At 36.9% G+C, this 15576-nt stretch overlaps 1 protein-coding gene across 6 annotated transcripts in view; it reads left to right on the top strand.

The window, feature by feature from the left end:
• The window catches only part of LOC139793164 (ras-related protein Rab-10-like), a 30381-nt gene extending 15497 nt beyond the window's left edge, over nucleotides 1–14884 (top strand). The window contains exons 4-7 of one of the 6 annotated variants that reach the window (XM_071737436.1): nucleotides 912–1001; nucleotides 5533–5634; nucleotides 13087–13218; nucleotides 14507–14884. In XM_071737436.1, the coding sequence (XP_071593537.1) occupies nucleotides 912–1001; nucleotides 5533–5634; nucleotides 13087–13200 (306 nt within the window). In that variant the 3' untranslated portion in view covers nucleotides 13201–13218; nucleotides 14507–14884. The remainder of the gene's footprint in view (nucleotides 1–911; nucleotides 1002–5532; nucleotides 5635–13086; nucleotides 13219–14506) is intronic. The other 5 variants (XM_071737437.1, XM_071737440.1, XM_071737441.1 and 2 more) reach the window with 5 other exon arrangements.
• Nucleotides 14885–15576: the final 692 nt, after the last annotated feature.

Raw genomic sequence — 15576 nt, 5'->3', positions numbered from 1 at the left:
TCAGAATATAAGCCCTGGGATCAGACCCTATTACCTTTAATATTCACTAGATAGAGACTCTCAGCTCCTTCCATTTAAGCATCACAAGTGGTTTTAAATATTACAATTTTCACAACAAATGATGATTTTGCAATTCCACATGCTGCTGCAGAACTGTTCTTTTCCTTATCATTATTCCAGTCATGTGTGGTTACAATAGCTTATCTTAAAATAACACTGATGTAAAGCATCCAGCGCATTTTACAGTCATCATGTACATAACTGAATTAGTGGAACAAAGGATGAAGACAAGGTCAAAAAGCTAGATTTTTCTTCCTTTTGAAATCAATGAGGTTTTTAAGTTTTACTTCAGTAGAAATCTATTGCCTTCTTCCAAGTGTCTAGCAATAGTCAAACTTTTATGTCGACTTTGAAGACTTTGAATGTAATTTCACTCTCTGCATGTGAAAGTGAAGCACAGAGAGGTAATCTTTCAGGTGCAGCAAATTCCTACCTCCTTATTTGTGAGTGCTGGATGTGGACCAGACCAATACGCTAACCCAAGAAGCCGTTACCTTAGAGAGGGCACTGGCTGAATTTAGGGCATTTCCAGTCACTTTAAAGCCTCAAGATGGAGCATTCATCAGAAGATGGTGCCCACGCACCATATACTTTATATCCTATGAAACAGTTTACAAGTTATGCCTTGCACTTGCAAGCAGCTTTTTTTTCTGCTCTTTGCAATCTTGCTGTTTTCCTCCAAATCCCAGTAACTAATGGAAAATATTTCTACAGATGAAAAGGTCAGGACGGAATTTAGCCTTTACTTTCAATGAAATAAAGTGTTGAAGGTTAGTGTGAGCTGGAGGTGAAGGGCTTTTGTTGTTTGCTTTTTTCTTACTTGACACTTATTAATGATGGTTCTCTTTTAGAAAGCAGGTGATGAAGTGGACGTAATACTGTTGGGCAACAAATGTGATAAGGAGTCAGAACGTGTAGTTCCAAAACAGAAAGGAGAAAAGGTATCATTGATCACTAGCACTGTCTTTGGGTTCTCCTGAGTATCTTAGTATGTGACTGTGAGCTGTTACACTGAAAATAATAAAAAAAGCTCCTGAATTCCAAAAAATTCTGTTAGGAAGTGCTCCAGAAGAACAGTTGTGGAATTCTGAAGTGGCGGAGGTTTTTCTAATGTATGAGCAGAAATGCATTAACTAATTCCCAGCTGATCCTTTTAGAATACTGATTTTTATTTTAAAGGTTAGAATGCATTTTAAATGTTTTAGGCATTGCAATAGAAATCTTATATTTTGAATTAAAACGAAAAATATTTTAGAGTCTGCATTTTCAGAGTATTGTTTTAATGTGGAAATCTAAACTATTATTTATAATACATTCTGCATATTTTTTCTTGTACCTGATGCACCCATCGATTTTTTTTTTTTTTTTTTTTTTTTTTGCTACAGCCTGACTATAAACAACTATTCTGTCAGCCTGTTCACTGTGATTTGCATTGTTTATGAATACCCTATATAATATTGGACAGGTGCATTTCAGGAACATCCAGCTCCCCTAGTTCTAACTGTGTATGTGTTGTATAGATTACAGTATAGTTTATACGTGCTGACCATGTGTAGGGGCAAAACTGGTGTTAAGTGGGGAGTGCTGTTTTAAAGGTAATGGCAAACTACTCTCACTCAGAACCCATGAGGAAATCCTGGAGCCATGCTCTGACAGAAGGAATTGTCATAACTTAAATGCTGTTGGAGGGTGTGGCCTATATATCAGAAAATTTTGCAGCTGCTAACTGTGTGTATCTGTTATCTGGAACTTGGAATAATCCCTTCTGTTATGCTCTCAGGCACAGAATCATAGAATCATTTAGGTTGGAGAGGACCTTTAAGATCACTGAGTCCAGTCTTTAACACACTGCCAGGTTCACTAATAAGTCATGTCCCTAAGCACCACAGCTACATGTCTTATAAATACCTCCCAGGATGGTGACTTCATGATTGCCCTGGGCAGCCTGTTCCATTGTCTGACAACCCTTTCAGTGAAGAAATTTTTTATAATATCCAATCTAAGCCTCCCCTGACACAACTTGAGGTGATAACCTCTTGTTCTATCACTTTTAACTTGGAAGAAGAGACCAACCCCCACCTTACTACAATCTCATTAAGGTCATAATTTAGGTAATTGTACCTAATACTGTGATAAGGGAGTGATAAGGTATCCCCTCAGCCTCCTTTTCTCAAGGCTAAACACCTCCAGTTCCCTCATAAGGCTTGTGCCGTAGATCCTTCAGCAGCTTTGTTGCCCATCCCTGGGCATGCATGGTGAGTCAGGCAAGATGTCCTTTGTTTGAATAATTTTTTTTGCCAATTAGTTAATCCTGGATAATGGAACTTGAAAAAATAGCATTACCCATTCAACAGCATTTTGAATAGAAACTTTTGAAAGTTAATTGTTTACATGCAAGAGCCTTTCAGTGTTAATGTACTGTATCTGTGTTCAAGCAGCAAGGTTGCTGAAAAAGATATGTGTGCTCTCACTCAAAGAATACAGTGTTAAAAATCCAGTCACTGGATGGGCAGTCACAAGAGGGCAGTAGTAGGGTTTTGCATGAAGTGCTAACGAGGGCATTTTCTGACTTCTGTATACTTAACCAGCCAGTCAAGATTTCTCATAGTTTGATGCTAACTCTGCCACATAATGATTCATACGGATGTATTTCATATTATTCTGTGAGTATGATCTGTAAGTATTGATCTGCTCAGAGTCTTGTAGAGAAGACCCCTGGATTCCCTGGAAATCTTATCATGTATGTTGGCATTTCTGTAACAATCTGTCATAACTGAATGGCCATTGTGTGCCACTTCAGAGACTAGTTTAATGCTGGAAAATTATAATTATTTTTTAGTTTTCTTTTTTAGAGATATAATTTTGATAACACACAATGGATATATTTAATTTTAACACTATGAAGTATTTTCTTGTATTAACATCTTTTTCTTCACTTTGAGAAAAGATTGAACTCAACCCTCTTGGGCTCCTGAATTTCTGCACTCTCCCCCCCCCAGTAATGTTATCTTTTTCTCTGAAAAATAACAATGTTGAAGGTTATATTTTTTCTCTTGTCAAATCTTTCTAACAGAAATCTTTCTAACAGAAAGAGCTAAGTAAATTTTTTTTCCTCCTGTCTTCATGAGTTCAAAGCTGATCTTTCCAGGTTTCCAGGTATAATAGCAATGAAAAAAACATTCTACACAGTTCTAGTTCTATTTCAGACACATCTCTCTGCTTCAATAGTAGGAAATTTTAGCGTCACTTTGCTAGGAAGTTATTCTGAGTTACAAAAGAAGTGAACAATTGGAATTAAATTTCACCAAGGAAAATACTGGTATTAGTTATTTTGTTATTGTTAGTAACAAATGAGGTTACTTCACTCAAGATATTCAAACTGTTCTCAAGGGTAATATAAAGTAACGTTTCCCAGCAGCATAATTCTCATAGGTTTGTAAATTTATTTAGTCAACAATTTCATATAAGTCAAGGGTGTTCTCTTGTTGCTTAAAGGCATGCTGGGCTACATTAAGAGGATAATGGAAGGTAGGTCTGGGGAAATTATTATCCCACAAGGCCACAGAGGATATTGTGTCCAGCTTTAGCTCCCTCATTTCAAGAAGGGTATTGAGAAACTGGAGAGGGTCCGGCAGACGGCTACAAAGATGACTGGGGTCTAGTGCCAATAATCCAGGAGGAGAACTGAGGCAGCAGGGTAAAGACGAGGCTAAGCAGCAAATACTGATCTACAGCAATTGAAGTGTAGGTAGAGGAATGGCAGAAATCCTGGCTTATGAGGTTCAGGCTGGAGATAGGAGAAACAGGTGCACAAGAAGAGCAATGTAGTCATAGAAGGGGGTCCCATAAAGGCTATAGAATCATCATCAGTGGTAGATTTCAAGGCTCAGGTAGGTAAAGCCTTGCCTGACCCCGTGTCGTCCCGTTTCAAATAGGGTTATCTTTCCAAATGATTTTCTATTTGGAAATTTTTTTATTTCCAAATATATTTCTATTATTACAATGGTTTGCGTTCATCAATTTGAATATAGGTAGCGTCTAGGAATCTGTTACATGACACAGGAAAGAAAAAAGGGATATTTAACAGTAGATGCTGTGCATTTTGCAAACTGTGAACTAGTCTTCTTCACTTTATTAACTCAGAATTTCTTTATTGCCTGTATTTTTCTTTATGAACCATTATACATCATTGTTTTGCTCTGGCACTTGCAAATAGTTGACTGACCTTAACTTTCTCTAACAAGTTGCTACAGTACCAGAATCAGTTCAGAGTGGTCAGCTGGAGTTTTCTTATCCCTTACAAAACCGCTTGTCTTGAAAAACAGTCAGAAATTATTTTGTTTTACAGCATTTTGGAAAAATAAATATTTTTTCTTTCCTTTTCTCTACCCTTAATATAATCTTTATTATCCTTCGGCTAAAACTTTGAAGCCCAAATCTCGTACCTTCAAACCTGATTTTGGAATTTTTGCAAAGCATTTATTTGTTACTTCTAGAGGTCATTGAAAGCAAACATAAATGCCAACATTAGACCCGTTATCCTAATGGAGAGCCTCCCAAATGAATCATCAAGTGGTCAGTAATTATTTGATTTCCTGCACATTATAAGCAGTTGGTCATTTTCTCTGCCTGGGATAGTTTTCTCCAGATGTTTACTGAGAAAGGATCCATTGCAAAGGGAGTAGACTTTCCCACTATATTTATCTGGTAGATATTATTCCCACCTTGGCCCTCTCTCTTGGAAAGCATCAATGCAACCGTTTTTCTTTTATCTCCATGTATGTAACTGTATAAATTAGAAAAAAAATAGGATCATAAAACGCTAGTAATTTTGTTGGGTTGTTGGTTTTTTTTCCTCATACCAACATATCCCTAAGCTATCTGTAAGGCAAGCATACTAGAAATTAGGGAATCGGAGTGTATTAAATAAAATTAACCAATGTGAACTCTATGCTGCCCTTTTATTTTAAGTATTTTCTCTCTTCTATTACCATAATATATTTTCACATATGTTATCTGTTTTTTGTTTGCCTGTTATCTCTGTACTTCATCTCTTTTCTATGTGTAATCACTCCTCTTTTTCTACACTTTTTTCATATTTTGATCTATACTTTTCTGCAGGCAATCCATTAGTTTCCTCTAAGTAATTGCCTAGGAGACAGCTTATTCTCCACATAAATCAAAACATTGAGAACATACCCACTAGAGTTTAATTTTCTTATTTACAAGCAAAGATAGGTTTAAAAAGCTGTTTTGAAAACGCAAAAACTTAAGAAGGATGTTTCAAGAGTTACCTGAAATTCATGAACAGAGGATGAATACAGATTGTGTCAATGATCTGACATTTACTTAATCTGTGTTTAGGTAGCAGGGTAGAAGCTGTCAGAACACCTCCATATCTCTTGCTATTAGAACTAGGAAGTGTTTTTTTCCTAAAGACTGTTCATCTCATTGCCTACATTTGTTTTTCAGCTTGCTTGGGAACATGGAATACCCTTTTTTGAAACCAGTGCTAAAGATAATGTGAACATTGAGGATGCATTCTTAGTCTTAACTAAGGAAATACTGGAAAAGGTAGGCTCCTTCTCTGAGTAGAAAGAAAATGGGAGATTTTTCGTGACAGATTGGGTGAACAAGGTTGTAAATACCAAAAAGGTTTAGCAGAGCACAGCCAGTGTTCTTTCTGCATCATGAAGTTAGTATTTTGGAGAGATCATATAGCTGCAGGCATACAGAGGAGGAACTTGGAGGAAAAGAACTGTGGGAGGAGAGAACAACAGAAGGGCAGGTAAAATACTGTCTGGAGAGAAGGTGAAAATTCAGGAAACCTGCATTTGTTTCTTTCCTGCCCACAGCTCTAGAGTAGCTCTGTTCCAGGAAGATTTTTCCTGTAGGTTTCTGCAGAATATGCACACACTGTGAAGATGCTGCTCGCCTTTGGAATGGGTGGACATTTTGTTCAACAATCACATGTTTCATCCAAAGTTCACAGCTGTTTGTTGGGATGATTTATGCTAGTACTTTTGAAGTTGTTAGGACCTAAAGATTTGGGTTAATTAGTGGTAGAATCAATATTGTAGCTGTCAGAGTCAGCATCTCTAACTGCCTCTACTGTGTTGGATTAAGGATCCGTACTCCTCAGAGTTGCAATACTTTTGTTGGACTGAATTTTTGTTAATTAGCTCTGAAAATATTTTGCATTGCAATTTATTTTTAGACAGTAGAATATTATTTTAGACATTAATGGATGTTCTTCATGCAATGAGTTATCATTGCCATTCATCACCAATATTAGTTATACAAAGCTAACCTTCCATTCCAAATACTTTTGAAGTCATAATAAAGATAAATGAGCAAAATTACTGACAAAGTCACAAGTTGCAGTGTTTTGATTAAGTAGCCATAGGGGATGGTCAGAATAATAGCTCAGGGTTGGACTGCTTTTAAATCAAGGTCTTGTTGGATTCTAGCATAACATAAGTTGATTATTTCGAGGGAGGAAAAAAAGAAAAGAAAAAAACCCTTAAGAGCTTTTTTAAGCTTCATTTTCATTCCTTTCGCATGAAAATGAAGCTCGGCAACCCAACAATCACATACAATTTAGAACAGGGAGATAGCAGCAGGTCCTTGAAAAGGTGGCAAAATCTCTCTTCTTGTAAATGAAGACATTGTCCACTGTAAATAGAGAATGTATTTGTTAGTATGAAGCATGAAAACTATAAGACATTGGCTATGATCCTAACTGCATGAAGATAAATACATGTGACGTGAGCATTTCTGGACAGTGTGTTTGGATAAGATCTGTGAGAATTCTTTGCAGTGTATGGATTATTTTTGTGTATTTCTTACTTTAAGATTGCCTGTACTTATTCTTTTGCTTTAAGTGCAATGTTAGTATTCCTACTCATCATGATGGAAATTCATGAGTTTTGTAGTGTGGACGTGCAAATAAATTCAGACCATGCTGAAAATGTTACATAATCCATAGGTTTAATTAGAACTGCTTGAGGATACAGTTGTATGCTCTGAGTGCATGTGTGTATGTTTGGAGGATACATCCATGAGAATTTGTCAAGTTCATCTGTAGTAATATTTCACCTTATTTACAAACATTTGCAATCCTTGAAAGGGCATCAAGTGCCATTACTTTGGTATATAACCTGCCATTTTTAGTGAAATGCATTTGTTAATTTAAACAAGTGCTCCTTTAGCCCAAGTGGTTTTGCCTCTGGCCTGGCACGAGTTCACAGTAAAAAGTTTCATCAGTTCAACATTTTCAGGTTCAACAAAATAATTTGCTTGTTCGAAAAGCTGTGAAATCTCAATTGAATTTTAACTCCTGCTAACTGATCAAATTTTGGAGAAGGGAAAATGCAATAGGAAGTGTGACCAGTAGCTGTGAAAAATGACATGACAGATGACAGTCTGAGATCCCTTCAGTCATACAGCCATTCTGTAGTGGTAAAATATGTACTTGCTGATTTTAAAAAGGAGATACAGCTTTGCACTGGGTTCTGTCCCAAGATGCCTATGTCTGAGGTACTGGGGTATTGGCCCTCACTTGTGGTTGCAGTAAAACAAACCAAGGTGTGGCTGCACCTTTCCAAACTGATGAGATGGTTCAGTAGAAGCGTGTCATTGCTTTACCAGTCCTGTTGAGGAAACTCATTTTAAGGAGCTACCTAGAAAGTATGCTACAACCATGCTTTTGGCAAGTATGTGGAGATCATCCAGCATCTAGATAGATAGGCAGTAGACCATTTTTGGATGTATTGCAGTAGGCTGTATTAATCTGAGGAAATCTAGGATATTTTATATATGCTCTTGTTTGCCATCTACTACTTGCATTACTATATCAACTAAATCTACAGAAAACAAACACTCCTGTAAATGGGGAAGATCTATGTCTTGAGTTACAGAATTCATACAGAAGTAATGATGTTCTTGATTCTCTTGACATTTAGAAAAGTTGTGGTTCAGTGGAGAATTGGGGAAAAAACCCCACATTAAAATGTGTCAAACACACAGGAAGCAAGTTTGTACTGTCATTATTTTGTGCTGCATTTTCCAGTCTCTTCTGGTGTCCCTGCCCATGTCAGGGGGTTGGAACTAGATGGTCTTTAAGGTTACATCCAGTTTATTCTATGATTCTTTTGTGGATTTAGTTGTAGTAGGATTAAAAGAGGGAGAAAACTTAGGTTTCCCTGCTTTTCAGATAACAAAATTGCTACTTTACCTTTCAGCTATCTTTGATCTCTGCAGTTCTGTGCTGGGTCTTAATTCTACAGCTCCAATTTACATAGAAAGTCTCATAAAACAACCATATGCTATTTGACAGCTTACATAGGTAACTGTTAAGTAGTCATGACATATTTTTGAGAACTCATGATTTTCAAACCAATCAGTTAATATTAGCTGGTTTGATTGTATTGAAAAGGCTATAGTGGAAATGAATGTTAATGACACAACTTATTCCAGAGGTTTGCATAGAGGTAGACAGGTCAACAAGTAACAACATTATTATTATTTATTCCCAATTCTTAGGAGTCTCAAATGTGTCTACACTTGTTGATTAATAGATGGCAGCTGTTCCTTAACAATGCTTTTGGTTCCCAGTCAATTATTTGTCCTTGTAAGTCAGTCCTCAAAAAAAAAACCAAAAAATACCACCCACAATGTAATTAGGATTTGCAATTTGGTGTTGTTTGGTTTCATGTGTGACAAGCAGTGCTCTTCTTAATCAGCTTTTTTTAAAAGATAGTACAAGCCTTTGTATTTCCATCTTTGTGAGAGTGGTGGTTGGTACTTCCCTAAATAGGAGCAGAAAGAGGAACACGTAATTCAATGAAAAGGAAAACAAAGTTTTTATCTTTTTTCTGAAGACTGCTATAAAACTAACCAGTCAAAAATCCATTTAAGAACTTTCCCTGTGCTGTTGAGAATAATGTTTAATGTTTAACAGCTGGATGTGATTTGAGATGAATATTCAGAAGTATCAGGCTTCAATCCTGTCCTTCCTTCATCTCTTTACCTCCTTTCCTATGGCAACAAGATTTTTGATATTATACTGTACGTACCATTCCTTTGCTCCTAAAGTACCTTTGGAACTTGTTAGATGATTTTAATCAGATTTGACAGGTCAAACTACAAGATAGTTAAGCTCCCAAGGAGTTTCTTGAAAATAAGGTGCTGGGTGAAGGAGAGAGAGTATTCTGCAGAAGGCAAGTGCCCAGAATTAGTTCATGCAGTATTAGGGAGAAATGGCTACACAGAGAAACTGAAATATGCTTCAGCCAGCCACTCCAACTGGAGCTTGCATCACAGATATCAAATTTAATTCACTGCAAGACACAAATCCATAGGAAATCAGATTTCATTATTGCCAAGGTTCATGGAATTTTTAGTTTGTCCAAAAGATACCTATGTCTCCAGCAGTGCACATTCCATGTTCTATTATCCGCAGTCAAAGCATGGAACCCCAGGCATTATTTGCCCTTTATTTATCTTGTACTGACCACAGAATATTAATTTATTCATGAGTTTTTTCATAATGTTCATAATGCTGTGGTTTAGATCTATTTTAGATTTTTATCTTAATAGCATTAATAACATTAGGGAGTATACTCAGCATTGCACACGTGGAAATCAAGGTACAGAGATTAAAGCAAAAGGATAAATGGAGCCAACTCAAAACTATGCCCTACTTTTCATTAATTCTACTACACTACCTTGTTTAACTGGAAGAGAAGTTTGTTCTGGACACTGAATGAGCCAGATGTTCTTCTGGAAACAGTAGCATGTAATTAGGTCATGTAAATCAAAACTTAGTCATAATGTTTGATTATAATATCCAATGTTAGGTAGACAAAATTTCCATGACTACTCTGGTGTGTTTTCTTGAACCATCTCTGTTCAGTGGAACAAGATACATCTTTTTAGCATAGAAATGTGTTCTGGAGATGTCTTTTTCCATTGATTATAGAGGATTCAATATTTCAGCCTATATGGTTTCATATTATCAAGTTAAATAAATTGAACTCCAAGAGACCAAAGGAATGTTACACACTTGACTTTCTTCTGGCATGTGCTGTTTCTGCAAGATCTTGACTTTGAAGCCTGATTGCACTCTTAGACTGAGTTTTTGAGGTGGAGCTATATTAATCCTTACAAAGATGATCTGCAAGGTTGAGGAACCTTAGAGTTCCTCAGCGCAGCTGTCTCAGGTTTGTGAAACCACTAATTGCAGAACATTGCTACAGTCTCCATGGTATTAACAGAAGAGGGAGGTAGAGACCCACACTTGGCCAGTGGGTTAGATGTGTTTTAGGAACTTTGTAAGAGCAGGAATTGGGAGTGCAGACTCATCCCCATTTCCTGAGGCAGGTGTTCTGCTGTGCCTGATCCTGTACCTGCTTCTGCTCCTTTCCCTGCCACCCCCCTGAGTAGTTTCTTTCCTTGTTAATATATCCCTAGCTCTTGCTTGGTGCTGATTGTGCCCTGTCCTGGGCATTCCTGTTGTGAGAGGACTGTCTTGTATTTTGAACAAGTAATTTCAACCCTAGAATTACAGAATAAAGGGAAAATACATGTCAAGAATATGGCAGGACTTAATAACTGAGCTGTCTATTGATAGTTGAGGTGTGGTCACATGAATTTGGTTGCACAAGATTATCTGCCATGCTCTGCCAATCTTTGGCAACTACCACTGTTAGATATAAACAAAATTATTGTGTTCATTAACTATGCTGATTTTGTCATTAGAGAAAATAAAAATCCCTGAAATTTCAAGAAGTTATAAATAATAAGAACTTCAGTTACAGTCCCTTTGACTTGTTTTTCTAAATCCCATAGTTTTCCCACAGGCACTCCAGGCCTGTCTTTGATGGGGGCATTGAAATGTATGTAAAATTCTTCCAAGCCCATAGTGAACCCCACCTGCAAAATAACTAAAGCAATATGAAAAATAGAAAGAAGTGGTGCCAGAGTAGGTGAATTCAACTTGGTATCGCACTGCTAATCTGAGCAGTTTCCCAGCAAGGAAAGGGCAGCTGATCTTAACTGGGATTTAGAAATTTACACCATCAGAAGACATTCAAAGAGCCTCGTTTATTTTTTAATTATATTTTCCCCTTGTACAATTGGGATCTCATCCAGCTTCCCACAGTTCCAGTGTGTCTATGAGTTAGGTATCTGTTCCACACCAGTGACGCAAACTCTTCTTAGAGCTGGAGAGGAGAGACAGCTACTAAATCAGCTTAAACAAATGCTTGCCTGTTAGGTGAGACATGTCTGCTGTGCTATATAACAGGAAAAACTAGTATTTGATAGCAGGAAGTTTCAACATCTTGATAAAATCACTCTGTGGTGGAGCGGTATCTGTGTCTGTATTTCCAAAACCCCACTTTGCCCAAGGTGCTGGAGTGGAAACTCGAGCTTCTTGGTACCAATTTTTGTTCTCACCTTTTCACAGCCTTCTGCTGTTGGTTGGCTGGCTTGTTGAGTGAGTTTGAACAGGTTGAGCTGAAATGTGAGCTGGAAGTATTAGTGTTCAGGGAGCCCTGAGAAGGAATGCTGCCTGCCTTGTTCTCTGCAGGTGGGAGAGATTTGCATACCTCCCCGCTGTCATTTGGGGAGAGGAGGGTGCCACACCTCTGCCAGGGCTCTGCTTCAGTTGAGCTCTAGGTGGGATTGCCTGATCATTGCTTCAGTGCTTTATGCAGGGTTTCTGATTATCAATGTGTGTTTTAAATCTGTGTATAGCCTATTTGCTTAAATGAATCCCAGGACCTTATTTGCTTGATGAAGATCCTGTATGGAGTAGTCTTATAAAACTGAAGTCTGCAACTTTCAAATGGCTTTTAAAAACAATTACCTGTTCTTTGTGGAGCAGTGGTTCTTGTCTTTCTGTCTTGGCTAATTTGTTGCTGAGCTACTATCAGATAATGATTTTACAGATTATATGAACCATTTCAATGTCAAATAGGCTTCACCATTCTTCATTACTTACAGAATTAGAGATCTTTACTGCACTTTCACATAGCCACCTTACTTGCCACCCAGAAGTACTATTAAATATTAAAGTAATTGCAAATAAGCATCTTCATTGTTTAAGGAGCATGCAGGTTTCTCCCTTATAACAGAAAGCATAAAGTTAGATATAACCAACCATACTTTAAAATTCCCTGTTTGCTCCAAAGCAAGTGGAACCTGAATTCTGAAATTGCTGAAACAGGGATTTTTCTAGAACTCTTTACTATTTAAACTGACCTTTTTTTTTTTTTTTTTTTTTTTTTTTTTTTTTTTTTTTTTTTTTTTTTTTCAGAAGAAAAAGCAGGGGTGAAACAGCACCTGCTTATGTTCACAGTAATAAATGCTCAGGGTTCGTTCTTGGTCTCAATACTCTATTGAGAATTGAATTTAAATTTCTTATTGTACCATTATCTTCCAAGGCTATTGTGGGTTTTTTCCCCCCTTCTTATCTCTTGTTCCTTAAGATGACAAGGTTATGGGTGTTTGCTTTTGATTCTGCCTCGCTCCCTCTTTTAAAAAGGTCTCATAGTTTGCATGTACCATCCAAGCTAGAAGGCTGTCAAATACTGTCTCTGCCTAGCACAAGTGATACTGGCTAATGCCTGTACTTGAGCACCTGACACTACTGTGTAAAAAAAATAGAAACAAATCAGAAGTTATGAAGATGCATGTTGGAATTTGTGTGAAATCTCAAGGGCAATAAAAATGTGATGGCTGTTGTTACTTGTCACTCCAACAGAATGACAAATACCAACTGCACATTCGTCATGTGTGTATGACTAATGACAAGAAATTCCTAAAATCAGTAAGTCACAGTCTGCTGGTACCCCAGAGTCAGAACAATCAGTGTCACTAATTTTACTGATGGCAGTTCAGCATCCATCCTGTGGTTTAGAAACGATGGTACCTTTCCTGCCCTCTGCTCCTGCATCTATCTATCTATTTCTTCTGATCCCTTCCCAAGGGATCTTTTCCCAAGCATTTCTTCTTCTCAAGCAGTGTGCACTGTGGAAGCCTCCCTGGGTTCCTGTACCCTCAGGGAGGAACAGGAGGGCTCCCAGTCATTCTCTTGATGGGGTTGGCCTGAGCACAGGGCAGCCAGCATGCTAGGAGAGCTACCTACAGAAGGTAAAAGGAAACAATTTTCATGCATCTTCTCCAGAAATTTAGGTAGCTTTACATAATCACAACGAGACACATAAAGCTTATTATAGCATGGGACAGACTTTTCTTTTCCCCTTGTTTTGATTCAGTTGAGAAATTTTAGGTGAACCTTTCTGGGTGTATATGTAAATGTACATACTTACACTGTATATGTAAATTTTCAATATGTAGCTTTATACTACATTTGTGCTTTTTTTTCCTCTCTGCATTTCTTTTCTGGAAGCTTTTCTTTATTATCAGAAGTGGCTGATTATGGCTGTTGGGTTTGGGTTGGGAGAGGAATGTGGTGAATCCAGTAGTTGCACTTACTTCTCAGTGTATCATTCCATACTTGGGAAAGCTGCCAAGAAGCAGGCAGGCGAAGTGGCAAGTAGAGAAGTTAGGACATGTTTTTTTTCCTAGGCATGCGACAATAATATTCTCTGTGTCTTTGTGCTTGAGTTCAGAGTTCAGAGTTTTAGAGTACAAGATTGCATCATGTACTCATATTGAATTGCACAACTGGGTTTGAATGTTTCTCTGGTCAGCACTAATTATCTAGTTGAGTTTTTTGCTGAAAGGAAGAGTCCTGGGTTTGCTGATTTCTGTTTTTTTAAAAAAATTTGCTTTTGCTATAAGTACATAAATGTACAAGGGTGCAATTGGTTTTTTGATCATTTACCTTGGTAAAGATTAGTTGCTTGTGTTTGGAGGTATTCCTGGTTATTAAGCAGAGACAAGAAAATAAAGAATTTTAGTGAATTTCACAAAACCAGTTGATGCTCTTTGTAACAATTAATAGCCTGTGCCTTTTTAAATGAGTACTGGTGTTCTAGATTGCCTTATTCCTTTCACTTGGATTTTTGCACTCTATGCTCAATACTTCAAAGAGTAGTGTATGTAACTGAAAATTAGTGAAAATTGTGTAGTCAACAGAAGAACATGTAGATCAAAAAAAATTTATGTAAGTAAAGATTTACAGGGTCATTTCACATGGTTTGTAGTGTCCCCTAAAAAGACACTTGAATCTGCCACAGAGTTATGGGAGAGGTTTGAGGTAGTTGAAGAATGTAAATAGACCGAGCTGTGATTTGCATGGGCATCAGTCGCTGTCTAATTTATTAGAAAACTGCAATATTTTAATTAAATATTCAAAATAAATATATATTCAGTGATGCCACCAAATCTTTACATATTAAAATACATGAAAAATACATCTTTTCAACTGTTGTGTTGTAGTTATCTTAATTGTTTGCTTATGTTTGTTTTACAGAAATCCTGTGTATTATATGACTTTGATGTTGTGACTCTAAATGGAAGTAAGAAGAGAACCTGCTGTGCATTCTGAAATACAGTTTCCATTTTCTTTTCAGAAAATATTAACTGTTGCAAAGGAACATATAAGGTTTTAAAAGTGAGACTGTAATACCAAAACACAGCATTTAGGTAGCCTTTATATAGCTAAAACTTTTTTTGCCAAATGTTTTGATATGTTTATATTGTATTTTCATATTTTTAATATGAAGTTAAAACAATTATCTGGCTTTGGAGTTACCAGATGCTTCTCAGGAGTACTGCATTTGCATACAAATGTTTGCAGAAATGAAATTTAAGTGTACTAATCTTCTCATATTAAAAAAATTTACCTGGACTTCTTTTTTTATGTGTTATTCATACCAGATTTGTAATATAATGAACATTGACCTAATCATACAGGCAACCTTCTGACACATGAAATTACATATGCAGTCCCCCAGCTAACACCTCTTTAACTAGCTGATATTTACTGCAGTCCCCTAAGGTAATTTTCTGGGAATTTCTGGCTTTGTTTCTTCTTTTTCAGAAACAGATGTGTTATTTGAATATGCTTGAACAGGGAGTCTGCAAAGGTGAGGGCTGAGAGAAAAGAGTAAGCCCTATACAAGATCAGTAAGATGCCTTGGAAGGCCTTAGAAGGCAGAAAACATGGAATAATGGAATACATCCAGTAATAATTCTTGTGCTACTACAGACTTATCATTCTATAAAATAATTCACGTGGGCATCATAGCATTGCCTGCATTTTCAGATTTTCCTTTTGTTATAAACGATCATATTATTGAAAGGGTATTCAGTAATTTTTTTTCTAAAAGTATACATACATCGAGTAGCTGGTTCTGCTCTTTTGGATCTATTTTATGTTGGTATGTAGTATCTTTAATTTCAGTGGAGGATATCAGATTTTACTTAAATATAAATAAAGGCAGAATCAGGGTAATGGTCTCTTTTGCTTTAATCAAAAAAGCAAAAAGAGCTCAAACCTGCAGGACACTCACAAAGCAAACACAAGTTGGGAAATCTGAA

This window comes from Heliangelus exortis, chromosome 2, assembly GCF_036169615.1.
Source record: "Heliangelus exortis chromosome 2, bHelExo1.hap1, whole genome shotgun sequence".
Classification (NCBI taxonomy): Eukaryota; Metazoa; Chordata; class Aves; order Apodiformes; family Trochilidae; genus Heliangelus; species Heliangelus exortis.
The sequence above is the reverse complement of the archived record's forward strand: the minus strand, read 5'-3'. Positions and strand labels throughout refer to the sequence as shown.